This window comes from Syngnathoides biaculeatus, chromosome 8 (genome assembly GCF_019802595.1).
Source record: "Syngnathoides biaculeatus isolate LvHL_M chromosome 8, ASM1980259v1, whole genome shotgun sequence".
Classification (NCBI taxonomy): Eukaryota; Metazoa; Chordata; class Actinopteri; order Syngnathiformes; family Syngnathidae; genus Syngnathoides; species Syngnathoides biaculeatus.
Window position 1 is genome coordinate 9,840,217 of NC_084647.1, and position 27,784 is coordinate 9,868,000.

At 40.9% G+C, this 27,784-nt stretch overlaps 1 protein-coding gene across 5 annotated transcripts in view; it reads left to right on the forward strand.

Moving 5' to 3' along the window:
• The first annotated feature begins 11,913 nt into the window (after positions 1-11,913).
• Positions 11,914-27,784, forward strand: part of aplp2 (amyloid beta (A4) precursor-like protein 2) — a 97,682-nt gene continuing 81,811 nt past the window's right edge. For 2 of the 5 annotated variants that reach the window (XM_061826859.1, XM_061826860.1), the window contains exon 1: positions 11,914-12,283. In XM_061826859.1, the coding sequence (XP_061682843.1) occupies positions 12,212-12,283 (72 nt within the window). In that variant the 5' untranslated portion in view covers positions 11,914-12,211. The remainder of the gene's footprint in view (positions 12,284-27,784) is intronic. The other 3 variants (XM_061826856.1, XM_061826858.1, XM_061826855.1) reach the window with 3 other exon arrangements.

Here is a 27,784-nt window from a genome sequence, read left to right on the forward strand (position 1 = left end):
CTTCTTGCAACACTACGAGCTTTCCCATGATATCGTAATATTGTACTGTGAGATTGATACTATGATAAAACTGAACCATGACATTTATTGTTACATCCCTAATATATAATACATTTCATTTTTAATTTCTTCTCTCTCTCTTTTTTTTTTTTTTTTTTCAAATATATGCAGTTTAGAAAATGAAAAAAAAATGAAAATCCAACTAAACCCCCCGGCCCCAAAGTTTCTGCCAAAGCTAACAGCTCTCCACCTCGCAGAGGAAGCAAACCTTTCCTCAATATGTAACGTGACAAACTGACAAAACAAAAAAAGCCCACTCAAATCATAGTGGAACGCCTTTCCTGGTCTATTCTGCCATCTAGTGCCTGAAGAGCCAAACAGTCTTGACAAATGTAAAAATAATTGTATAAATGCATATTTTGCTTTATGCGTAAAATGAATACGATTTGATTATATGCTAATAATAATAACAACATGCATTGCCTCGTGCTGCTATTTGGCTTGTGCTCCTGCTTGATAGCGTCACATGGAGTCAATATTGGTTTAAATTTGTTCTAAATGTGTTCTTTTCCCCGTAAATGGTTTATAATCATTTCCACAAAAATTCACTTCCCTTTGTGTGACGGGAAAAAAATGTTATCCCTTAATAGACAGAGACAGGACAAGCACTTTCATAGAAAATGAAAGACAATTTAATAATTGGGGAAAAAATGTGCATGCAAGGAGACTATTTGAATGAAACAAGTCTGACAGCTGCGTGGAAGTACCTTCCTATTCTTGTTACATAACCATATGCACAATCATCAATCAGGAAGATCTCTTGCCATGTTAAAGCTACCCACATCATATCACTTGTTATTTGTTTTATAATTGTGGTATAGATAAGGGAAAGGTTTTCCAACAGCTCACTGTAGCCTCTGTTGTCCATGTAGTTTGCAGTTTTTTACGCTTTCTCAACCTTATCCTGATTGCGGTTGCTAATAATGTGTGCCATGAGCTTGTTTTCATGCTGTAGAAAAACTAAACAAATGAAGACTAAATGAAAAAGCATTACGGTAAAATGGTATGATATGATGATGTAATATACAATAATTTTCCATCCATGCTTTTTCTGAGCCGCGTATCCTCACAAGGGTCGCAGGAGTGCTGGAGCCAATCCTAGTTATCTTCGGGCAGGTGGGATACACCCTGAACTGGTCGCTGGACAATTGCCAGGCACAAAGAAACAAACAACCATTTTCTCTCGCATTCACAGCTACGGACAATTTTGAGTCTTTAATGAATGCGTGGTTTTGGAATGTGGGAGGAAGCCAGAGTGCCCGGAGAAAACCCACCCAGGCATGGGGGCAACATGCAAACACCACACAGGCGAACCATGAGGCCGATCCTCTAACGGTACTCGGTCGTCCACCATGCCACAGTCTACAAAATCACATACTGTATTCACTAATGACAACCAGATGATGACTGATCCATGAATAATAAATACAGTAAATGCCTGTGTTGAAATTTATTTACTGTTGTGTCAGAGCCCTTGGGGGCTTGCTGGCACCAGAAAAGTTAGTGGGTTTTTTTTTTTTTTGTTGATGCGCTCTTGAGCTCCACTTCCACACAGAAGGCAACATCCCAGTCTGTATGATGCGGGCAGTATATTTTTCTTACCTTGCAGCTTGACTGACTATGCTTGTGTGTCATTCTGCAGAGCAAAAATATCCTGGTACTTGCTGATGAAGTCTGGGGTTGATGAAAAAATGTCACAGTTGAAAGCCTACATATAATTATACTTAATACTTAATTCTAATTATGTAATACACATTGTATTACATTGTCTATCAATTAGTCAAAAGGCAAAAACATTCTTTAAAAAGGTCTGTATGTGAGTTTTTGTTCGCATGCTGTGGTTTGAAAGAGCAGCAGACTGTGCTTTGGTCCCTCAAATATATTTAAAAGAAAATTAAAAGGACAAGTGAGTGCTATGTAAATGTTCGACCTTGTCATGGTTTTTGAAATTGATGTTTATGTTCTTGATCTTGTCTCAGTCTTGACTTGTCTGAGTGTTGACCTTGACTCAGTCTCGACTCCTAAAAGTCTTGGTCTTGATGTGTTCTCGTCTCAGGCAAGTGTGGTCTTGAACACAGCACTATTGGTAAACTCCTAAACAGTCGCACTACCAAACCAGTCATGCTCAAGGGTTCCTGTCATGTGCACAGTGTGAAACCTGCTGTTATCTCTGAAGAGAACCTTCTAAATCTAGTCTTCTTCAGCAAATGACAAGCTGAACACATTGTACTGAGATCGGAAAGAAATTCTTCCTTGTGGACATATGGGACCTTACTCTGTTTCTGACCATTTAGGTAGGAAGATGCACATGGGTCCCCTACTGTGGAGGTCAATCTGTAATATTCCGGTGGTCTTTCTCCTGTTTCTTCTCGTTCAAGGAGTCAATAACACTCCAACCGAGGGGTTTCTCCTATTGTCACATCTCCACATTCCTCATTCTCTCCTCCACATTCTTAAGATCTAGCTAAGTGACACTGCTGTCCTTTTGGCTTATATAACCTGTGTTTATAAAGCCGCTCAAGCATTTGATACACAGCTAGATATGTGTACTGATGCATTTTTAAGAATCAAAATTAATGAGGGCTGCATGATGGAAATGTGGCAAGCACATCTCAGAGTCACGGGGCAGGTTCTGGGTTACAGAAACTATGGACGGTTAGCTATTCATCCATCCATCCATCCATCCATCCATTTTGTTTGCCGCTTATCCTCACAAGGGTCACAGGGAGTGCTGGAGCCTATCCCAGCTGTCAATAGGCAGGAGGCAGCGTACACCCTGAACTGGTTGCCTGCCAATCGCAGGGCACATAGAGACAAACAGCCACATTCACAATCACTCCTAGGTGCAATTTAGAGTGTCCAATTAATGTTGCATGTTTTTGGGATGTGTTAGGAAACCGGAGTTCCCAGAGAAAACCCACGCAGGCACGGGGAGAACATGAAAACTCCACACAAGTGGGGCCGGGATCGAACCCGCGTCCTCAGAACAGTGAGCCCAATGCTTTACCAGCTGAGTCACCGTGCCACCCAACAGTTATGTAATGGAGAAAAAAATGAAGCAAATATATTGCGTTTAAAGAAGTGTTATTATAAAGCTTTGACTGACTTCAAGAGATTATGCGGCCTGTGGGAGCTGACTTTCTGTTTTGTTTGGATGGAATTTCTTTCACAGAATAGTTTGAATGACAAGGTCAAATATTAAAGCAGGCTAGATGGTGTCACCCAAATGCAGGAGAACACGGGAGACGCAAAGGTAATTCGGGAAAAACATTTATTATTCCAAGGTCGGGGATCGGGCAGGCAGTCAGGTGCAGAAGCGGTAATCAGGACGTCGGGCGTAGAGGGCAGGCAGGAGTCGGTACACGGGAGAACGATCAAGGAAGGCAGAAGTGTCAAAGGAGTCAGGCTTACGGGGTCGGTCGGAGAACAGGCGGAGGTCGGTACACACAGGAATACTATCAGAGATACGGGGGTACTGGAACGGGACATGAACTTCAACGATCTGGCACCTGGTCCTATAAGTACTGGACGTAATCAGCCGAACCAAGGTGCAGGTGTGTGCCGACTAATTGGCTGGCCACGCTAAGTCTGGGCAGGATGCCAGTAGCATGACAGATGGATTGATGGATGAATGACTTGAGAAACAAATGCGGCAAATAACTTTTACAATCAGCCTTTTTTTGCCCCTGAGAAAAATGCAGATGTAACTAAGAGCTAAACAGGAAGTGTACAAATAAAGAGACACTGTGAAAACAATTATTCCATTGAACACTGATTCTTTATGCAAAACCATAGTAAGGTAACATCACCAACACTTCCTATTTCAATTAAGTTTTGCAAAGTGGGACAAAATCATTCATTGCCATATCAAAGAATGACTGATAATAGCGATAAACCATGTAAAAGTCACATTTTGAAAGAAATGTAAATGTAATTGAATGGCGGGCTATCTTTTTAGTACTTGTACTTTTCCTACCGCAGGGTAATTATTTGTTGCTCAGTACTTGTGTGGAAAAAAATAAAACACAAATTATTAAATCAATAGAATCACTGTTATTTAATAGAGGATTGAAACAACCCACCCCTGGATAAGTGGAGGAAAAAATGGATGGCAAGGCAATGCAGATTAATTTGTTTAGCACAATTCATGCGCAGATCAATTCACAGTACTCTACAAGATGGGGAAAAATACACGTTCATAAAAAGTGGCACTAATAGTAAATGAAACATCATTAATTAAAATAAAGCTCAAATTGCTTCCAGTTGTTATATGGGCACCTGAACAGAACCCTTTTCAGCCTGGGTTTAAACTGTCAAAAAAGACGACAGAAAAGCCAATCGCAGGGCACATGGAGACAAACAACAGTTGCACTCACAATCACACCTAGGGGCAATTTACAGACTCCATGCTTTTTTTTTTTTTTTTTTTTGAACCAGAGTGACCAGAGAAAACCCACACAGGCACAGGGAGAACTTTTCAAACTCCACACAGGAGTGCCTGGGATTTGAACCACGGTCCTCAGAACTGTGAGGCCCCTGTATTGTATGATAATTGTAAAATACTGTTAAATAGTCATCCCTTGCAGATAAATGAGGAATTAAATTGGTAATTTATCAATACCCAACAATATCAAACAGCATTTTTTAAAGGAAAGTATCACACCCAAATGCCTTTTCATACTATCACATGACCACAATCAGAAAACTGTAGTAGGGTTTTTGTACTAAAAAATAATGCACTGTTGACCTTCATCGGGAAAAATAGTATGATTACTTAAATCTAATCATCTATCCATCCATTTTCTTAGTCGCAAGGGTCACAGGAAGTGCTGGAGCCTATCTCAGCTGTCAACGGGCGGGGGGGGGGGGGGGACACCCTGAACTGGTTACCAGTCAATCGCAGGGCACAACGAGACAAACAGCTGCACACACAATCACACCTCAGGGCAATTTAGGGTTCCCAATTAGTAGGAGTGCCCGGAGGAAACCCATACAGGCACGTGGAGAAAATGCAAACTCCACACAGGCGGGTCCAGGATTGAACCCGGGACCTCAAAACTGTGAGGCTCGCCTTTTCCAGCTGAACCACCTTGCCCCATTAAATCTGATCGTTCAACTCAATATATAATATATATAATACTATATGTAACTTAAATCTATGTGACCGCAGATGCCTCGTAAGCAGGGTTCAGACTCAGGTTACTTTAAAAAATATGTTCTGATCGCTATCAACAGATTTTTTTTTTCTTTCTTTTGCCCAATTACGGAATATCCACAATTCAACATGTAATCCCGAAGTACACGATACAATTCACCTCATAGAGTGATTAACACACATTGTGAAGTTAAGTGACAAAAACTCAAAAACTGTACAGTATTTCGCAGATGTCAAACAAAAGGCTTCGGGGGCCGAATCTGGCCCACCACATTAATTTAGGTGGCCCGTGAAATCAAATCAAGCGTTTACGCTTCCAAGATTTTTGTTCAAATCTGTTCCAAATTTTCATATAATATTATGTAATACTGTAAATAATATCAAACTATTGCAAGCACGGTTTGCCACCAAACCCCTTCCACAATTACTTGAACAATACAATATGAATTATTAATTAATGATGAAGTAATTTGGTCCAGTACAATGTGTTTGAGGAGTCAGCCACCGAAGTGGGGCAAATTTGAGTTTCAAAATAAGAGCTTACCGGGAGTACAAAACTGTTTGTGACTGGAACGTTGAACGTCGTTTTGATGCATTTGAAGTGTACAATGGACAATTTGATACAATGTCATGTGTGCTTGCCTGTGTGTACGTTTTTGTCGTACCACATGCACATTAATAACATGCACAGAGATATGAGTTGTATTCAAGCAATTGAAGTGAAGGAAAAAAAGTCACCAAAAATGTGTATTTGCAAGTATTACTGTACATACCTCACCTGTTATAGGCTGTTCTTTAATCCAATTTGTCACAAAACTACTGTATTTTATATTATCAGTACACAAAACTGGCGCTGAACTTTCTCCTCACTGAGCCTCAACCAAGCATTCCCCATCTGTTTAAATAAGTGTATGTATTCTATTTATTTTTTTTGCAAGTGCAAGTCCATTTAAACTAAAATTGGTTCAAACCATTGAATCCGTGTTCTGTTTTTGCCCGAGGCTTATTAGATTCTCTCAGGTGACTCTAGTCTGCTGATCCTTTTTGATTATTTCATTGTTTGGCCTGTTTTCATCCAACACATAGTAGATTATATGTGAGAGTGTACAAAGACAATTGTGGATTTCAGTGCAAAAAGCACAAGAATTCATTTGAGAAGGTTTTATTTTTACATTTGAGGTTATTGTTTGGAAGTATTTACAAAGGCTCTTTGAGTGATGCACAAAATGATCCTTTCATTTGTGTAATTAGTCATTTTAAGTACAAAAGAAGAAAATAGTATGGCAACATGCCAAATGATGAGCAGGGGTGTTAAACTCATTTTTGTCGCGGGCCACATTACAGTTACAGGTTCCCTCAGACTGTAAAACGGTGAAAATCGTTTGCCTTATCATATTTACACATGAAATTTCTGAACTAGTTTGGGAATCAGAAATCAAGGGCAATGGGTTTTTCAACTATTGTTGATGTTTGGGCACGTATAAATCATTGCAATATCTCAACATTATAATTTGTGATGTGAAAATTTGTTATTTTGATAGAGATTTGAATAAAAATCATGGAAGTTGATGCACATGATTTGCTGTCACGGGCCACATAAAATCATGGGGTGGGTCAGATCTGGCCCCCGGACCTTGAGTTTGACACCCGTGTTCACCCTATTGCTACCCATGTGGTGTGAAAAGGCAAAAGGTTGGAGGTCTGAGTTAAGGACTCACACTCCTCCCTCACAGTGGTTTGCCATTTCAGCATTTTGAGCAACATCTGCATTGTTTGACACAATGACAAAACATGAATGTTATCAGTTTGTAATATTTTGATGGTTGCTGTTTGCCAGAAATGTGTAGGAGGTTTTTTTTTTTTTTTTTCTAATCATTATTGCAGAGGTCAAAAGTTATGTACCCAGTGTCAAACCGGAGGATGCAATGCTGGAGTGTGAAAAAAAAATTCATGGCTCGTGTCACAGTACAGGGTGAAGAAAGTGTGGAGGCTGTAGATACAAAAAGATCTGGAACTATCCACTTGCACTGTCAATAAAAGACATACAAGTAGAGCCCCAAAGAAACAACAACAAACAAACATTCCAGGATCATCTGGGTATTGTGCAAGATGCCTAAATAATTTGTCACATGGCGTGTTGTAATTGGGTGGCATGGTGGGTCAGCTCATAAACGGTTGGCCTCACAGTTCTGAGGTCCCGGGTTCAATCCTGGACCCACCTGTGTTGAGTTTGCATGTTCTCCCCGTGCCTGTGTGGGTTTTCTCCTGACACTCCGGTTTCCTCCCACATCCCAAAAACATGCAACATTAATTGGACACTCTAAATTGCCTCTAGGTGTGATGGTGAGTGTTTGTCTCTATGTGCCGTGCGATTGGCTGGCAACCAGTTCAGGGTGTACCCGGTCTCCTGCCCATTGACAGGTGGGAAAGGCTCCAGCACTCCCCGTGACCCTTGTGAGGATAAGCGGATAAGAAAATGGATGGATGGATGGATGGATGTTATAATTGTCTACTCGGACTGGGGATGGACCCCTCTCCAACGCGCTGCCGCGATAAGTCCCAAAAATTGCCACAAGATGACGCTAAAATACAATTAATCCTGGCACTTATACTGGGAGGTGGGAAAATAAAATCAGTCTATCCATCTCCTGAATTGCTTATCCTCCTGGAGTCTCTCCCAGCTCGCTGTATTGTAAAGATACATCCTGAAATGGTCGGCTGCCATCTCAGACATATTTACGTGACTACAACAATATTGCTGGGTGGTTTCTTTCGGTTTGTCCCTTTCGGGGTGGCCACAGCGTGTCATCTCAAATGAACGCACATATACGTTTGGCACAATTTTTAAGCCAGATGCAATTCCTGACGCAACCCTTCTCAAGGAGTGGAGCCCCCAGTGGGATACGAACCCACAACCCCTGGTTTACCAAATCAGTGATCTATCCACTGAGCTACTAACATTGCCGAATTGCTGAGTGAGGGCCAGTGGCTTGAAAGAGGTGTGAAAAAGGGCAAGTCTGTCAGACTAGAAAAGCCCTCTCAAAGGAGCAGAGGAGGTTTGTACTAACCCATTAGAGTGCGTTAACTCCAATTTTTGTCATTCTGCAGTAATTTAATCTTCAATAGCTCCAATAAGAGCAACGGAAGTTAAATCTTGGTGACTAATATGGCAATGATTACATCTAAATGCTACTACCCAGTTCAAATACAGTACACAAACCGTTGTTTAAAATCGTCATTGCTATTATATTGTCCTCATGTCTTTTGAGAATACATATACATACATATTCTCTCCCTCTCTTTCCCTCTCCCTCTACAATCATGCAAAGATATTTATGTTACTGTATGTATGTACCTTTTTTTACAGTATTTATATTTCATCACTTCAAATTGTTTTTTTTTTTTTTTTTTTGTTTAATCAACCATGAAGAGTCCAGTTGCTTCCAGTAAAAAAAAAAATTCAAATGTAGGCAATGGTCTTGAGTGGTCACATAATTAGCAAAATGGATGCTGCATGTTTTTTATAATGGAGTTTTTCTTGATTGCTCAAAATATCCACATTGGATCACAGGAGACAAAACGTAAAGAAGTACTGTGTTTTTGCTTTGTTTTTGGTGCAGGCGCCTGGGGATCACGTTGCATTAGGCTCAACATGCAAATCCTGCTCATTTTAACTCATATCGCCGGATGATGTTTAAAATCTTAATAACATGCCTGAAGCAAAAAATGGAAATGTAAATGCAGTCTTTATCAACACGACATTAGGGAGTACTAAAACAAGACACAGCGGGGACACTTTAATCAAATCCTAAAATCTTTTTTATGTTTGTGGGACCCAAATCTACCTCTTAATCCTCATCGCACTTCGTATAGTAAAAGATGAAAGATATTTTAAATGCCTGAGAGATAAATAAATAAAATGAAGTAAAACATTGAGTAAATTGTAATTTCTACATTCTGTACACATTAGAAGACAATCTTTTGTAGGAGTTTCTGAGATACAGTATTTTGCCTGTTTCACACTCAAATATAGATCTCATTGGATTAAGATGCTTGACTGGATTTGGTCACTATAAATTCAAACCTAGGATAATTTTGAGAATGTGCAAAATACTGTCTTTCCTCAAAGTAGCAAAAAAAGAAAAAAAAAGAATCCAAGGACACCCTCGTAATCCCAAACATAACTTCTTGGATCATATTACTCTAAACTTGCACTAACCTATTTCTTCTTCTTCTTCTTCTTTTCCTTTCGGCTTGTCCCGTTAGGGGTCGCCACAGCGTGTCATGTTTTGCCATCTTAGCCTATCTCCTGCATCTTCCTCTCTAACCCCAACTGCCCTCATGTCTTCCCTCACCACATCCATAAACCTTCTCTTTGGTCTTCCTCTCGCTCTTTTGCCTGGGAGCTCCATCCTCAGCATCCTTCTACCAATATACTCACTCTCTCACCTCTGAACATGTCCAAACCATCGAAGTCTGCTCTCTCGAATCTTGTCTCCAAAACATCCAGCTTTGGCTGTCCCTCTAATGAGCTCATTTCTAATCCTATCCAACCTGGTCACTCCGAGCGAGAACCTCAACATCTTCATTTCTGCCACCTCCAGTTCAGCTTCCTGTTGTTTCTTCAGTGCCACCGTCTCTAATCCGTACATCGTGGCCGGCCTCACCACTGTTTTGTAAACTTTGCCCTTCATCCTAGCAGACACTCTTCTGTCACATAACACACCAGACACCTTTCGCCAGCTGTTCCAACCTGCTTGGACCCGTTTCTTCACTTCCTGACCACAATCACCATTGCTCTGTATTGTTGACCCCAAGTATTTGAAGTCGTCCACCCTCGCTATCTCTTCTCCCTGTAGCCTCACTCTTCCCCCTCTACTTTCTCATTCACGCACATATATTCTGTTTTACTTCGGCTAATCTTCATTCCTCTCCTTTCCAGTGCATGTCTCCATCTTTCCAATTGTTCCTCTGCATGCTCCCTGCTTTCACTGCATATGACAATATCATCTGCGAACATCATGGTCCAAGGGGATTCCAGTCTAACCTCATCTGTCAGCCTATCCATTACCACTGCAAACAGGAAGGGGCTCAGAGCTGATCCCTGATGCAGTCCCACCTCCACCTTAAATTCCTCTGTCACACCTAAGGCACACCTCACCATTGTTCTGCTGCCATCATACATGTCCTGTACTATTTTAACATACTTCTCTGCCACACCAGACTTACGCATGCAGTACCATAGTTCCTCTCTTGGTACTCTGTCATAGGCTTTCTCTAGATCCACAAAGACACAATGTAGCTCCTTCTGACTTTCTCTGTACTTTTCCACGAGCATCCTCAAGGCAAATAATGCATCTGTGGTACTCTTTCTAGGCATGAAACCATACTGTTGCTCGCAGATACTTACTTCTGTCCTGAGTCTAGCCTCCACTACTCTTTCCCATAACTTCATTGTGTGGCTCATCAACTTTATTCCTCTATAGTTCCCACAGCTCTGAACATCCCCTTTGTTCTTAAAAATGGGAACTAGAACACTTTTCCTCCATTCTTCAGGCATGTTTTCGCCCGCTAGTATTCTGTTGAATAAGTTGGTCAAAAACTCCACAGCCATCTCTCCAAATTGCTTCCATACCTCTACCGGTATGTCATCAAGACCAACTGCCTTCCCATTTTTTTTTTTTTCACTAACCTATTTCACCTATTGTAATTTGCACTAGCACTGGGTTCTGTTAATATGTACTGTCCTGCCATCAGAAATGAGAGCAGTTACCTCAGTAAAAATGTTTAAATCTTTACTTAAGACTCATGTTTCCTTTCACCACACCCGGTATGCAACTAGCCTCCCACCCTGCCTCAGATTCTGACATCTGGACTTTGGCCTGTTTTATTGCCGCTTCCCCTCCCCTCTCCATAGGTGGTGTCAAGGAAAACTATGCTGTGTGCTGCCAAGGATTCTGTATCGGCCAACAAAGACATGTACTGGGGAGGACAAATTCCCTGGAGTGGTCTCCTTCTGGTGCATCACTTCATTAAACGGGCTCGAGTGCCCATTTAAACTGACATTGTATAGCATCGTCTCATGTGTTTAATGTTGCCCGCTCAGCTGCCATTGGATTCTGAAAGGGGTATTCTTGCATTAGTCAACCCTTGTCAAAGTTTCTTCCTTATTGGCCTCTAAAATGATTGTTTTCAGGGTCCCCCCCCCAACCTCGCCCGGATGATGGGTCTAGACAAGGGGATGGTTTTGATTTTTATGAACTGTTATGGCATGTGAAACTCTTTGATGCTCTTGTGAGTAAGGGCTGAACTTGACTTTTGGCATTAAAAAAGATGCCTATTTTGGAGGAAAAAAACGTTTTAATGAGTAGAATCACATGTCTTCAAGAAAATAATATTGTCACCTTACGATATGAATCTCTAATGATGGAACAAATGAATCTCAAAGAAAAAATATTTTTTGTGGAAATGCTGTCCTTTCTTTGTTTGCTTACCATGCTGGTTTGCCTATGTCGGGATGCACTTTATTTTTTACTATGATAAAATTATTTAGTTCAAATTATTTTGCAGACTTCCTCAATTTTACAACAGCTGTACTATTGCGACGTCTCCCCGTTTTTTCCCCATACAGTTACTCTGGATGCCACCAAGGGGGCGCAACGCGAGCAGCCCACTAAGCGTGTGAGAGGATGAGCCCAACCACCAGTAGGAGGGAGGAGGGAACATCTATGGAGCAGCCTTCCCCATAATCTCTGCTCACATTTCTCCGGCGGTGCGACCTCCCTCCGCTTTTTTTTTTCCAAACAAGCGGGACCAGGAAGCAGGAGCAAAACTTGGTACCGGTTGTGAAGTGGTCAAGAGCGGATATCGTCGTAACATTCCCGAGGACTGTTTTTGAAGTGTGTGTGTGTGTGTGTGTGTGTGTGTGTGTGTGTGTGTGTGTCTTTGTTGACGCCGGACAATTTTTTTTAAGGAGTTCTCTCCCACTCGTGGAAGATGGGTTCCGTCCCGGTGATATCAGCTCTGGTCTTGGCCGTCGTGGTGCCATCGTTGGCCGGATACATCGAGGTACGTTTCCGCTAAAACATGTCTGGTCCATTTAGAGCTTTTTTTTTTTGGGGGGGGGGGGGCATTTTGGTAATATTATCCAAGTAAAGGGTCGTCTTGATATATATCCGCCCCACCCTCCCTCGCTGGTTTCATTCGAGAAGGTGCGTGGTGCTGAGATCAAATGAAAGACGAGTGGCTTTGTCAGGCCTCCGGAGAGCACGCATATAATGTAACACAGCAAACACCCTCCCTCCATGCTCGCTGTTTACAGTCTATCTTTATCGCAGAGTCGGGCGTTTTTAATCCACTTGGACTGTAGACAGACCTCACATGCTGTTTTGTCAGGTGTAGTGTAATTACTCCCCCGCTGTCTCGCGCTTTGGCTGCATCGCGCATTTTCTGATAGATCTATTTTATGTATTTGAACAAGTTGTAACAATATATCCCAACTCGAGAGAGTGGTAATTTAAGTTTTATTTCAGTATTACCTATTCAAAATGCATTTGGGCATGTTCTAATAGTTTACAATGTTTTTAGAAAGTGTAGTAGGGGTATTTGTAGTCTTGAATTGTGGTGGCTTCTGGAAGGTAACTCCGGCAACGAACAGGGGAATTATCCTGCATCAATCACTGGCCACACGGTGACCACAATATAAGAAATAACGTAGTGAATAACATTATGAATTTTGAAAGATTATACAGTCCTACTCACCATGATTGCAGCCACAAAGTTTCATTAGTAAATGTGTAATGTCTCATGTAGAAAAAAAGAAGAAATTATGTTTGATATAGAAGAGAAAATGATAATGAAAATTTATGGACATATGAAACAAAATATAGGGTTTTTTTTGCAACATACACAAATAGTATGTTTTCAGATATTGCACCAAAGACATGCAAAAAAAAACCCACCTTGCCAACAGTCAGGTCAGTCGTGGTAGAAGCTTCTTAATGTCGGTTGCTTTGTTGCATCTGGTACTCAAGGTTTTGACTGCAACACAGATTGCATAAAATCAGGAAATTATAAAGAAAGAGTGAAATGTCCTTCCCAGTATAAGAAACCTGGTTTGAGGTGAAGATCATGGCTCCCCCAGTAAGACAAAGACCCACATAAAAACACATCTAAAAACACAAAGGAATGGTTGGAAAGGGAATTTTTTAATTTTTTTAATGGGCAGCACTGTAGAGCATTGGCCTCACAGTTCTGAGGACTGGATTTCATATCTTGGGCCCTCCTGTGTGGAGTTCACATATTCTCCCCCTACCTGCTTTTCTCCAAGCACTCACGTTGACTCTAAATTGCCCTAAATGTGGTTGTGAATGTGACTGTTGTCTCTCCATCTGCCCTACAATTGGCTGGCAACCAGTTCAGGGTGCCAGGCTGCCTCCTGCCCGATGACAGGTGGGATTGGCTCCAGCACTCCCGCGACCTTCATGAGGATAAGCGGCTCAGAAAATTGATGGATGAATGTTTTAAAATGGCCAACAATGAGGCCTGATCTCAAATCTATTGGAAATCATTGAGGGGAGCTGAAATCTGTCATTGGGGAAAAGAATCCAACAAATGTTCAGGACTTTCATAATATTGCAAAGAATGAGTGGGGAGAAAATACCAACTGTGAAGTGCAAAAAGCTTATAGATGGATACAAGAAATATTTGGAAGTTGTCATCACTGTCAAAGAGTGTGCAACCAAATATTGAGGGGTGCCAGTATTGCTACACATGCTGTTTTTTCTGTCTTTTTTTTAAAGTATAATCTCCTAATTTAAAAAATGATATTGTTAAATTACTTTGGACCTCCAATTAAAAGATCTTGATGAGAAGTTTGGATGATTTATCACTGAAGGAGTGCCTACAGAGCTTATTCACCTATATCATAAAATCACATCGCCATATTGTCGGTCAAACAAAGCATTGTTGCAAGTTAATTCCGTTGAGACGAAACGAAAATATGTCTTATAGCACGAGACAGAGTTTTTTCCCAGACCGTTAAACATTTAGAAGGTGATAGTAAATGAAGGTACGTGGAAAAATTAGAGACACTTGGCATAGAGGACCCATATTTAATCCCGTAGTCGAGAAACTGGACTGTTAATACGCTTCCGCTTATCTTGGAAAACTGGATATACACATGGATCTGGTGAGTAAGTCGTTGAGATTTACATGGAAAAGTTTAAAAACGTATAAAATCTGGACACATACAAAAACTTCGTTGCTGGAACTGTTCTCAAGTCAGAATAAATCCCACATTGTGATGGACGCACTCAGGTTTTTTCAATACAAATACCAATATTTAAATAAATGACCCCTGGTTTTACACAAACTCGCATTCATTAACTATGACTGAAAAAAATTTAGGACAGGAAGTTGTCTCCTCCATACACGGAAGCGTATTCCTGCCACACCCTTACCTCCGTAAACCTCTCTGTGACAGACGGTTTATTTTTTTTAAATACGCATTCTTCTCAAATGAGTCATCTTGGCATTATAAATACTACTTGATAATTCAAGATTGAGAAGAATAATTCCTACCTGAAATGAAATGATCGCTACACAGGCGTGTGTATTTCGTTGGGCACTATGCATCCCGTTTAATTGCCGAAATCCATTGATGTTTTCTTGTCATTTCAATTTATATTCCATAGAATGATCTCTTTGAAGAACTGTCTCGGCTATTGTGACAACCAACAGCACAATAGGTCTCAGGCATTGACTCCTGAGCAGCTTTGTTTGACCGGCAATCCATCGATCTTTTCTGATCTTTTCAGTGGGTATTGTATAGAATGATATCTTTGAAGAGCTGTCATCTGTTGTGAGAATCAACAGCACAACAGGTCTCGGGCAATTTGAAAAATGTGCTCTGGTTCAACGACTCCAGCACTGCTGAGCCGCTAGGTATGACTGGCGATATGGTGCCATGCAAACTGTGACGTCACATGCATGAGCTCTATAATGGTGAGCAGGAAGGTAGGATGGCTAAATACTGGCATTTGTTTTTTCTCAGTTTTGGAGTCTGTTGTTCTGTCATGTTATTGATTTTGAGGCACTGCTGAATTTTTGTTTTGTATAAAAGATGCCTGATGGTCAAAGTTTACATTTTTATCTTGACCTTCATAACTTAAAGGATTACTGTTCCAAAACAAGAATCTGAATAAATTATGTTATATTTTTCTGAAAAAATTGCCACAGGTGCTGAGGTCAGAGAATGGTCGCCGTTACTCAATCCAGTAGTTTCTTTCATAAAATGTTATTGTTTTTGTTTGTCACATTTTGTTAAATGAAGAACCCGAAATTTTTGAAATGTTCTGATATGGATTTTTAAAATGTTAGCTGTATTTTAAAATGATTGACAGCTATGGTTAACGTGAAAACATGGCCGATAGTCAAGGTTCAAATTTTTGTCTGGAGCTTTTCCAATTAAGGAATTAGGGTTGCTAAGAAAGATCCTCATTCTAACATTCTTTCAAATGGCTGTGGGATGAGAGTGGTATTTGGTTCCATTTTCCTGGAAAATATCCTGGTTTAATTGGTATGATTTTGAATGTTCTGCTATAAATTTTTGAAATGGTATAGCTATATCTAAAGATGGCTGAGGTTCAGCATTATTCCTCATCCTCATCACTACTGTGCTATTCTTAATCCCAAATCAATCTTTAATTTTCAGGGATAATTCGAATACATTAAGAACCTTATTGGTTTTGAATTGTCTCTTGTCGTTGCAAACTATCTACACTAAAGCACTCATAAAAGTGCCAGATATTATTGTTATTGAAGCAACCCAGCTCCTGCCATCATCAAGTGTGCCTGTATCTACAAACATCAGAGATCTCGTCTCATGTGTGTTCTGTGTCTGTGACACACAAAAATTAGGAGGGACGCATAAAAGTCTTCTCTTGTAGAGTTTAGTACTCCAAAGAATTTGGTCACATAAACTGCGGAGGAAATAAAAACTTAGGGCGCTTCCAGGTGGCCAGTCATTTAAGGAAGAAAAAAACATTTCCATGATTTTAAGGCCGACACTCGGGATTCAACATCGAGTTTCGAAACCAGTTACAGATAGTGAAGAGCAGGAACCCTTCCTCTGATTGGTGCTTGCATGTATGTTTCTCAAATGTGGATGCTTGCGTACATAAAGCTAAGTTTTCTGACAGATAGCCGAAAGCTGTACAGTTACAGAAAATTAGTTCCTAAGCCCGTTGGTGTGGGAACATTTGGATTCAAGACAGATGAATCCCGCTCACTCCAATGAGCTGCTATGTCAAATTTGCATAAAGTCAAAACAAGGACGACACAACTCAAAACCACTAGGTGATTAAATCCATTTTAACACAAGCATCCCACCCAATTTCTACAGTTGGGAACAGAATACAGAGACATTTCCTGTTTCCGGGAGTTTACAATTATGGAACCCTTTGCCAAACAATGCAAATACAAATGTTAAGTATGGCACACGTAGGCTCACATTATATACAGCATCCTGTTATTATTGTAAGAGATGCAGGCATTGAACATGTTGACAAAGTCGTGTTTAAAGGGCCACTGTCATGAAATGCATGATTTTTAGTATGTTATTAATGAAAAAATGGCAGTCGACATGGACCCATGTGTTTTGTCACCACAAAACATGATTTTGACGTATACAGCTTTTTGTAACTCCCGCCATGAAAATCCACTCGAAGAATTTGTTTTTGAGAAGAAGCAGGAAGTGACGTACAGGACAGGACCGCCCTCAAGTGGACTCATTTGTTTCCATTAGTTTTACCTCCGGGAAGGTAGCTCGTTGTTCGTTCGTGTTCCCCAAAATGCCGGCTCATTGCATTGCTGGACATTGCTTGAACACTCGGGAGAATGGAATTACCCTTCATAAGTTTGCAAGAGACCCGGTTCGTTGTGAAAACGGGTGCAGAGGACGAGAGCTTCGTGGGTACCAAATGACAAGTAGGTCTGTATACAGCTACTAAAAAAATAATAATAGTTTGGGGCGGACCACATAATCGGTCTCTCATAACGTAACAAAAGATCCGCGTACGTATAACAGGCGTGCTAAATGTGTCGATGTGCGTGTCGGATGGCGTCGGGCTGGTGCGTTGCTTTGCCAGCGAAGGCTGCGTGTCGGGCTCGCAGACGGCAGCGACTCTGAAGAACGCAGCCGACAATGCCTCAATGCTCAACGGTTTTGTTCATCGCGTACTGCGGCGGCTATGAACAACCCCCTAAAGCAGCCCGGCTTGGCTTCGTGATAAGCCACCTTGGCGCCGCGTTCGCCGATCACGGCTTCAGTGAAGGCTCTGCGTCAGGCTTGCGGACGGCGGCGGCTCTGAAGAACGCAGCCGACAATGCCTCACTCAGCTGCGTCCGATGACAGTGCTGTTCATCGCGTACTGCGGCGGCTATGAACAATCCCCTAAAGCAGCCACCTCAGCGCCGAAAATGAGCCACACCAGCCGGATGCGATCAGCCGTGATGGCTTATGTCCGCCGCGGAAGTGGATCGGACGACGAGGTGGTTTGGCTGTGATCGCATATCATCTGAATCTGGCTCGAAACAATAGTGTAATATTGCCTCGGTAACTTCACTCGGTTGTGTGATGTTCTCCTTTTCGAAAAAGAGATTCCATGTCAGAAGGGGCGTGTTCGTCTCCCATAGTAGGGTCCACCATGTGTTTTCATTGGCGAATGTCCGGGTGACATCACGGACAGGGGATGCAGCCAATATGGCGACAACTTGGAAGTCATAGAATGACACTTCTGCAACTTTGCACATGGATGAGACGCTCTCCGCTCACATTTATTTATATATATATATATATATATATATATATATATATATATATATATTTTATATAAACATTGAAGTGAATAGGGTTAGGGTTTTTCATTACAATATCTATTTTAGAATGTTTATAGGGATGACACTAGACCTTTAAGGAAAAAGAGTTGCACACTTTCAAATATAATACAAATCTTGAATCAAAACAGCTTGCTTTGATGTACTTGTGCTGTTGTTAATGTTGCTACTTTAAAGCTCAAGTGTCATCAAACGGATGATTTTTGGTATATTATTAATGAAAAACCCACAGCCAAAATGGTCCCATGTGTTTTTTCACCACAAAACATGATTTTGACGTATACAGCTTTTTGTAACTCCCGCCATGAAAATCCTCTCAGGAATTTGTTGTCGAGAAGAAGCAGGAAGTGACGTAAAGGACAGTGGCGCCCCCTCGTGGATTCGTTTGTTTCTATTAGTTTTACCTCCGCGAAGGTAGCTCGTTGTTCCTTTGTGTTAGTCAAAATGCCGGCTCATTGCATTGCTGGACATTCCTTGAACACTTGGGACAATGGAATTACCCTTCATAAGTTTGAAAGAGACCCTGTTCGTTGTGAAAAATTGATTGCACGGGTGCAGAGGACGAGAGCTTCGTGGGTTCCAAATAACGGGTAGGTGTGTATACAGCTACTAAAAAAAATAATAGTTTGGGGTGGAGCACGTAATCGGTCTCTCTCATAACGTAACAAAAGATCGTCGAATGAAATGTGTCGATGTGGGCGTCGCCCAGCCAACAATGTCTCACTCAGCCTGCAACATATGCGAAGAGCCGCGATGGCTCATCTCCGCCGTGGAAGTCGATCGAACGAGATGCGGTTTGGCCGTGATGGCTTATGATCTGAATATGGCTCGAAAAAATAGTGTAATATTGCCCTGAGGGCTCGAAACAATAGGGTAATATTGCCCCAGTAATTTCACTCGGTTGTGTGGTGTTGTCCTTTTCGAAAAGAGCCACCTTGTTAGAAGGGGCGTTGGAAAAATCCGAATATCTCTGTTGTTCGGCTTCCATAGTAGCAGGCACTGCGCGTTTTCAATGGCGGAAGTCACGATGACGTCAAGGACAGATGACGCGACTAATATGGCGACCACTTGGATGTCGAGGGACACTCAATTGCGCAACTTTGTGCATGGATAACGCACTCTCTGCTCACTTTTTTTTTTCGTATAGACATGGAAGTGAATACTGTTATATGTATTTTTCATTACAATATCTAATTTAAAATGTTTATAGGGATGTCACCCCCACTTTAAACAACTGGATTGATAGGACAGTACATTGCATTTTAAAGCAGTCATGACTGTAAATATCTCCATGCCACATTTGAATACTTAAAGGAATACTCCACTGAACAATTAAAAGCCTTTAACTGATAGGTTATGTCATATGCACTGTACCTTGAACATTTGAGGTCGATCCGATATAATTTAATGGTGTTTTGAGAAGATTTTTATCGGCAATTACGAATTTTCATGGGCGCCGCCATTTTGGCGAGTCACATGACAGGAAAACGCAGATTGTGTCGGAACAATAATTATGGAAACTTTTGACAAAGGTCCAAAGAGTACCAAAGTTTTCAACAACAATGGACAGCCTTTGTGGAGAGGGAGGGTTCTGCTGTGTGTTTAAATTCAAAGATGGGGAGTATGCCAAAGCATTTGTAGTCGACATTGTCAATCAACATTTTGCCAACTTTGCATAAAGACAAGACAATGAAACGAATAAAAGACATGCCTTTGTCGGCAAAAACTGTTCACCATCGTACCATCATGATAGCGAATCAAATTGAATTACGGTTACGGTGAACGGATGGAAGTTTCAACGCCTGCATGACCTATGAAAACACAAAAAGTCGCATTATTGGTAAGACGTACTTTTGTCATTGGTTAGCAACATCATAACAATGTTATTTAACAGAATTCAGAGACTTATTGTACTCTAAAAGTGTTGGTCTTAAATAAATGTTCAAATACACCTGTACACATGTCGTATGGCTCAGGGACCACACTTCGCTAGCCACTGGGTCGTTAAATGTTTCTTTTTCTTACTGGGCAGAATATGCCACCAAGCCTTCCTTGGATTATTTCTATCCAAAATATGGCAAAATTTTGCGATACAGTAGGGCATTTTCACGTGTCTGATGGTGGTGGTATTGTATGTGATTACACTACAAATTGACCATAATTTCTTTGTTTCCACACAAAATATGTCACATCCGCACAAGTAGGTCATGTGACTTGCCAAAATTGCGGCGCCCATGAAAATTTGTAATTGCCGATACAAATCTTCTCAAAACTGTCACGACCCATCGGAACGGAGGTAGGACCCAAATGCAGGACTCGGGAGAGGCAAGGTAGTTCGGGGAAAAATGTTTATTATTAAATGGTCGGGGATCAGGCAGGCAGTCAGGTGCAGGAGCGGTAGTTGGGACGTCAGGCGTAGAGAGCAGGTCAGCGGGCGGGCAGGCAGGAGTCGGTACACGGGAGAACGATCAAGGAAGGCAGAAGTGTCAAAGGAGTCAGGCTTACGGGGTCGGTTGGAGAACAGGCGAAGGTCGGTACACACGGGTTGACGATCAGGGATACGAGAGTGCTGGAACGGGGCATGAAGCTCAACGATCTGGCGGAGAATCAGTTGTCATCGGTGTCCTACATATACAGGGGATAATTAGCCCGCATGAGGGACAGGTGTGTGCCTTCCAATTTGCGCGGCTGCGCCGGCACCCACACACACAGTCTGGGCTGGAGCAGAACGATCATGACAAAAACACCATTAAATGATATTGGATTGACCTCAAATTTGCAAGATGCAGTACAGATGACATGACCTATCGGCTTAAGGCTTTTCATTGTTCAGTAGAGTATTACTTTAAGTAAAATTTTTGTGATCGCTTTGTTTTTATACACCCATCAATCCATTTTCTGAGCCGCTTATCCTTATGTGGGTCGCGGGAGTGTTGGAGCCTATCCCGTCTGTCATCGGGCAGGAGGCAGGGTACACCCTGAACTGGTTGCCAGCCAATCGCAGGGCAGATGGAGACAACAGATAAAACAGTCACGCGCACATTCACATCTCGGGCCAATTTAGAGTGTCCAATCAATGTTGCATCTTTTTGGAATGTGGGAGGCAACTGGAGTGCCTGGAGAAAACCCACGCAAGCACGGGTAGAACATACAAATTCCAGACAGCCGTGGCCGGGATTTAAACCCTGGTCCTCAGAACTGTGACTCTACTACAGTGCCGCTTCGGGAAAGTGATCATCTTAAAAAAAAAAATTCTATCATGACAGGCCTAAACAAAAAATATACAGAGAGAGTGGAAGAGCAAAGAATAACAAAAATATTATGAAAACAGTACAAAAAATATAGAGCAACAACTGTAATAAAATTCTGGAGTATAGCTGGACCACGAAGCAAGAATCGTGCTGTAGCAGAGGATGAATTTGTCTATATTGTGTGATGATAAATTACAAGGACTGATCGTTTCCATAGTATGTTTATCCTGGTACTCACATTGTCTCATGTTTAAAATGATCTATTATTTGCTTCAAATGTATTTTTTTCAGCTATCTATATCAGCATCATATGCTGAACTTATAGACGGGATAATTTAACGCTCTTCTACTCAATGCCAGACGGTACAATTTACCTGTGGATACACACCTGTTGCCATATAGCTTTGTATTCAACTAAACAGGCCCATACTCCACATTAAGTCAATAAAGGAAATAAGGATGGACGGTTTCTTTCGGGGTCGCCACAGCATGTGATCTCAGATGAACGCACATATATGTTTGGCACAATTTTTACGCCGGATGCCCTTCCTGACGCAACCTTTCTCAGGGAGTGGAGGCCCCAGTGGGATACGAAACCACAACCCCTGGTTTACCAAACCCGGGCTCTAACCACTGAGATACGGGACCTCCACCAATAAAGGAAATAAGGAATAACTGATAATATATAATTATAAATGTATAATATATAAATATATAATAAATAACAAATAAGGAAAACTTGGGCGTAATTGATAGTCCCTTCAAATGTTCATTTTTTTGCAATCATAATTTTTTCAAACTTAGAAGATTACCCTGACAAATAGATAGCTTGCAGATGATTTGGTTTTGAAAAGAATTTACTAGAAGTGCACATGCATGCGGCAAAGACTCTCATCTCCATAAATTCCACTAACAACCAAGGCTAAACTTAGCTTCTCTGGTACATAGTGTATGTACTAAGATGTTAGTCTCTCAGTCAAGATGTCTGTCAAGATATGTGCCTTGGCTCAATAAAAGGTTGGGATTGAGTGCGGTTGGTGGTCTGACACCTCTTTTTCAAACAAAACCACCCCACCCCCTTTCAACTTCACCTCCATCTGAGGTTCACTTTCACACCTACCTCAGGCTCTCACATGTGTGTCAGCAAACCGTTCTGAAAAGGACGTTTCCATCTGACCGTTCATCACCATTTGGAGGCCGGTCCACCTGCTAGGGACCACCCACCAGGGATCCTCCGTGTGACCAGAAAACACAGAGCCAAACGCGATCGATGCCGCCACTCAGCGGTCAATACTGGATAGGCTGCCCCCGGGAGTGATTAATGGAGGAAATGCACAGCTTCTCCTGATCAGTCAGTGTGATTAAATGTTGGAATTGTACAGTGGCAGAGTCGCATCCTGAGCGTTTGTGTGTGTGTGTGTGTGTGTGTGTGTGTGGTGTGTGTGTGTGTGTGTGTGTGTGTGTGTTGTTTAATCGATAGTTGAGCCAAATGGTGCTGCTTGTCTTCTTTGTTTGTTGTGGATTTATTTGCACTCCCAACAGCACATACATATGACTTCATTGGCCTTCAGACGCTGTTGAAAGTGTCAATAAACACTTGAGAGAGTGAATCCATGTGGACAAAAGAATAACACTAATCATTTTTCAGTGGACTAAATGTGATGATAAATGTATTCATAGATAAAACAAAAACTATTACAATAATTGGAGATTATATGCAAAATATAAGCATACACTGTACATGCATAAATAATAAATACGTTTTACATTTTAATCAGTACATTCCTACATATAAGAATAAATTAAAATAAGAAATACCTAAAAAATACCTAAGACAGAAGCGACTCAAGATTTTTAAGAATTCTCGGCACCATTTGTGCACTCATCACATCGTTGCACAATTAGTCATTTTAAATTGCTTGAGGACTTCATTTGTACAATTGCCAGAGTATCAATATCACGACACTGGTGGTACACTTTCATTCCTCAATGACTCTCCACACATGAGTTTCAAAAAACACACAGGAATAGTTTGAAAGGAAAAAAATGAACTGCTTTTTAAATGGGCGGCACGGTGACGCAGCTGTAGAGCGTTGGCCTCACAGTTCTGCCCTCCTTGTGTGGAGTTTGCATGTTCTCCCTATGCCTTCATGGGTTTTCTCCAGGCACTCTTGTTTTCCTCCCACATCCCAAAAACATGCCTTAATTGGACACTCTAAATTGTGCCTGCGTGTGATTTTGAGTGTGACTATTGTCTGTCTCCATGTGCCCTGCGATTGGCTGGTGACCAGTTCGGGATGTATCCTGATTCCTGCCCGATGACAGCTGGGATAGGCTCTAGCACTCTCGTGACCCTCGTGAGGAAAAGCGGCTTAGAAAATGGATGGATGGATGGACAGATATTGCAGTGAAATACAAATTGGTTACTTCAAAGCCCGAAGGAGAGATGGTGGCTAGAAAACAAGATGGCATGTCATGGCATACTACCTGGATGATCAGAGCGCTTATGTGTGTCCAGTCTGATGATCTGAGGTGATCTATCTAACCTGAATTATAGGCATGGATAAACAATTTATTAATTTTTTTTTTTTTTTTATAATTTTATCATATTTATCCAGTAAGCTATTTCCCATTCTTATTCAACTAGCATGTCACAGCACTTGACTTGTTTTTAAGCATTAAACACAAACAAGTGTCATGTGGTGGACCCCGCCATGCTGTGTGCGACCTTGACCTTTTGATTTATGGGCTCCAGGGTGGCGCACTCGCTTACCGTGTCAGAAGTGTTTTATTTGCCACAATCCCTTTTATTGCTCACGGCCGGTGCCTTAGCACTCAGCTGGGTGCAAATGCCTTGATTGTGTCACCTACCTGCACTCCAAAAACTAAAGTTGAACCTATCCATCCATTTTCTGAGCTGCTTATCCTCATGAGGATTGCAGGACTACTGGAGCCAATCCCAGCTGTCATCAGGCAGTAAGTAGGCAGGGGACACTCTGAACTGGTTGTCAGCCAATCGCAGGGCACACATAGACAGACAACGGTCACACTCACAATCACACCTATGGGCAAATTAGAGTGTTCAATTAATTAATGTTTTGGGATGTGAGCCTGATGTTTTTTTTTTTAACACTTTGGCACCACATGTAACTTTCTCTAACAACGACCCGCTGCACGGCCTCCAATGACGGCCACACATACTTTTTCCTAGTTTACCTTGCACCCCCCCTTCCTCCGCTCTTAAAGGGTTACACTCACAATTACAAATGTTACAGTCCTTACGCAGCCTATCAATGTGGTTTATAATGGCAGCGTGGTTATGTGCCGCCCACCACCGGAATTTTTTTTACATAAAGACATGCCTCTGTCGGCAATCATTGTTGGTGAGCACAATTTAAATGGGGACAAATGAAAAGAATTCAACCTGCAGATTGTAAAAACTTGAAACACACTTCCCGTCGTATACCACACACTGCAGTGTGTGAGTATTGCTGTACTGACAATGTTTGGTTCTACCTATACATATAAAAAGTCTTTCTTACATTTAAAAAAAACATTAAAACCAACCTAAGTTGGTTCACGAATAACGGATCGAATCTCAAAAGCTGCATGAAGTTTTATTTAATAACGTATGAAACAAATGACAAAGTCATCAGCAAAGAAGTTCCATTAATGGTTAAGAAGTACTTTTGTCATCATTGGTTAGCAACATAATGTTTTTTAAAAGCATTTAGAGACTTGTTGTACTCTTAAAGTGTTGGTCTTATATAAGATGGAGAAATACACTTGAACATGGATGGATAAATAACTAAGTGAATCATGCAAATCATATCCCAAAGACTAGAAAATAGCTGGTAATATATCACAGTAAGTCAATATTTCCTATTGTATTGGTAGATAATTGTACTTAAGTTAAGGAATATATGAACAACTTATTACTTTTTCTTTTTCTCTAAGACCAATTTTTGTAGCATATTTCCTCTTGTGTAACAATTTACCCACTTTGCAGCGTTTCCTTCACGAGCAAGGCCTTCTGATTGGTCCTGGGTTTATCTAGGCCTTTTCTCTGGGATTAAGGGTACAGTGGTTAATGCTATCCATACATTTTATTCCAGTCGGACCACTCATTTTGTCGCCCCCCCCACACCCCCCCACCATTCTTGTTGTGCAACACATGCTGTTACATTTGCCATCTAGCAACAGCGCTGAGCGGGTTGTCTGTTACATCACTCAACGCTGTCTGAAATATCAGTCTTTGGATCTATGCACATGGTAACACATAAGAGGTCATACTCTATGTGGAAGCAGTTATGGTAATGCACTGTAAATACTGGAAGAGATGGAGCTCAACCCCCCTCCAAAAAAAAAAACAATGTTTATAATTGCCGAGATTAATTATTAAAACTGTAAATATACCATAAACAATGATCACAATAACACTTATATTACTCTAAAACCAAATGCTTCCAGATTACTTGATTTAAAAAAAAAAAAAGCACCCAACGCAGCAAAGTTTACATAACACCACTGGCTAAATTTAGCGCTTCCATAACATCCAAATCTTTTCTCAGTTGGAATGTATCACAAGTTCTGTCTGTGGACCAGTTATTTGACAATGTTCCCCCACTATATCACAGTTCTTCCTTGGCTCACGGCTTCACGCTACTTACGTACGTTGCTGTTTAGACATCTTGTGATGTATTAGGGCATTTCAGAAATACACGCACACAAATAGGTAAATTGTGAACTACAAGTGTGCAGGGAATGACTGTATACTAAAACTACTAAAACAAAAGCATGTGTTTCTCCCTCACAGGGACAGCTTTTATTCAACATTCCTGTTAACAGTCCAACATCAACTGCCTTGTTTAACAAAAGGAAAAACAGTGGCAGCATTGCGTTGCCCAAGGCTCTGAGCTAAATCTCTTTCACATTGAAATGAACCTAACCCACTGTAAAGCAATAAAGCAGCCCCACTTTACCCATTGCAGTCATAGTGGTGCACTAACTTTTCTCACTCGGGGAAACCTCATTCCATTCATTTGCACCAGGTATTGAAGTTATATAAGTTAGGTATACAGTATTGGTCAAACGTTTGGACACACTTAACCACACTTGGCAATGAGTGTCTGAGGACTTTTGATTGCTACTAAAATGTATTGCAACATGACTCCAACTGACTGAACATATTATTATGATCTTTATGTGTACTTTTAATTTCTATTTCAGTCTGTTTTGCATCAAAATACATTGGCCTAAAATAACGCTCTTGTTATAAAAATTGAAGGTCATGGAACATTTTTACTTATCCAATCTTATGATTGTGAGTCAAATCTGGGTGAAAAAAGTGCATGTGTACATGACATTGAGCAAATAAAGTGGGGAGTCTACAATATTTGCAAAGAAAGATACTATAAATTAGACATGTCTGTCTGTCTTTTTACCACTTTGTGTCAGTGCCACAGGATAGGGGGCAGGGCTTAAATAAAAAAAAAAAAAACAGCAGAGTACAGTATGTTTTATTCAATTTTATTTGTCTCGGTTTTTTGGGTTGGATTTGATCCGGGATTTAACATAAATGCTCCATAACAGAAACCTGATACAACTTTACCACATTTGAACAAATCCTACATGATAAAGGATTGATAAGTGAGCCAAACTTTTCCGTCCCTAATGACAAAGTCGATATTTTTAGCTTGTACTGATCGCACAAATGACATAAGCTTGACTCACAATTAACCTATGCCTCAGCGAGCCTGACTGTGTAACAACCTTTGATACAATGCAACCATTTCAGTAAAGTCTTTTGTTGACTTACAAGTCCCCCGACTTTTGGGATTTTTAGATCAAAGGAGCCATTTGATATGTGAGTGCTTGATGTAATAATAAGTACATAAAAAATAAGTAAAATAAAAAATAAAGTCAAAATAAGGGACTTCAAATCACAAAGCAGCTTCATTATGTTTAATACCATTCTGTTGACGTCCATCCATCAAATTAAACATAGAGCAAAAAGATTTAGGTAAAAGAACCACATACCTTTGTTTTAGGATGATTAGTGAAAACACTATAGATGGGCTGGCATGGTGTTAGACCCCTTAAGCAATAAATCGTTCAACATAAATGGTGGACCAACACAGATAAACGGGCTATATAACAGTACAGGCTGTTTTAATTGTACTTTTATTTTCATTTTTTCTCTGCTTTAGTTATTTTATTTCTTTGTATTTAAATGTTTTTAATCATGTAAAGCACATTTGGTTACCTTGTGAATGAAATGCACGATGCAAATAAATTTGCTTTATCCTCTCCTAAAAATGTCTAATATTACTGCAGTTTACTCACTTTGGATCTTGGTATTATACAATGGCTAAATGGCAGAGTTGCACACACCAGAAGTAGCTGCATCGTCACGATGAAT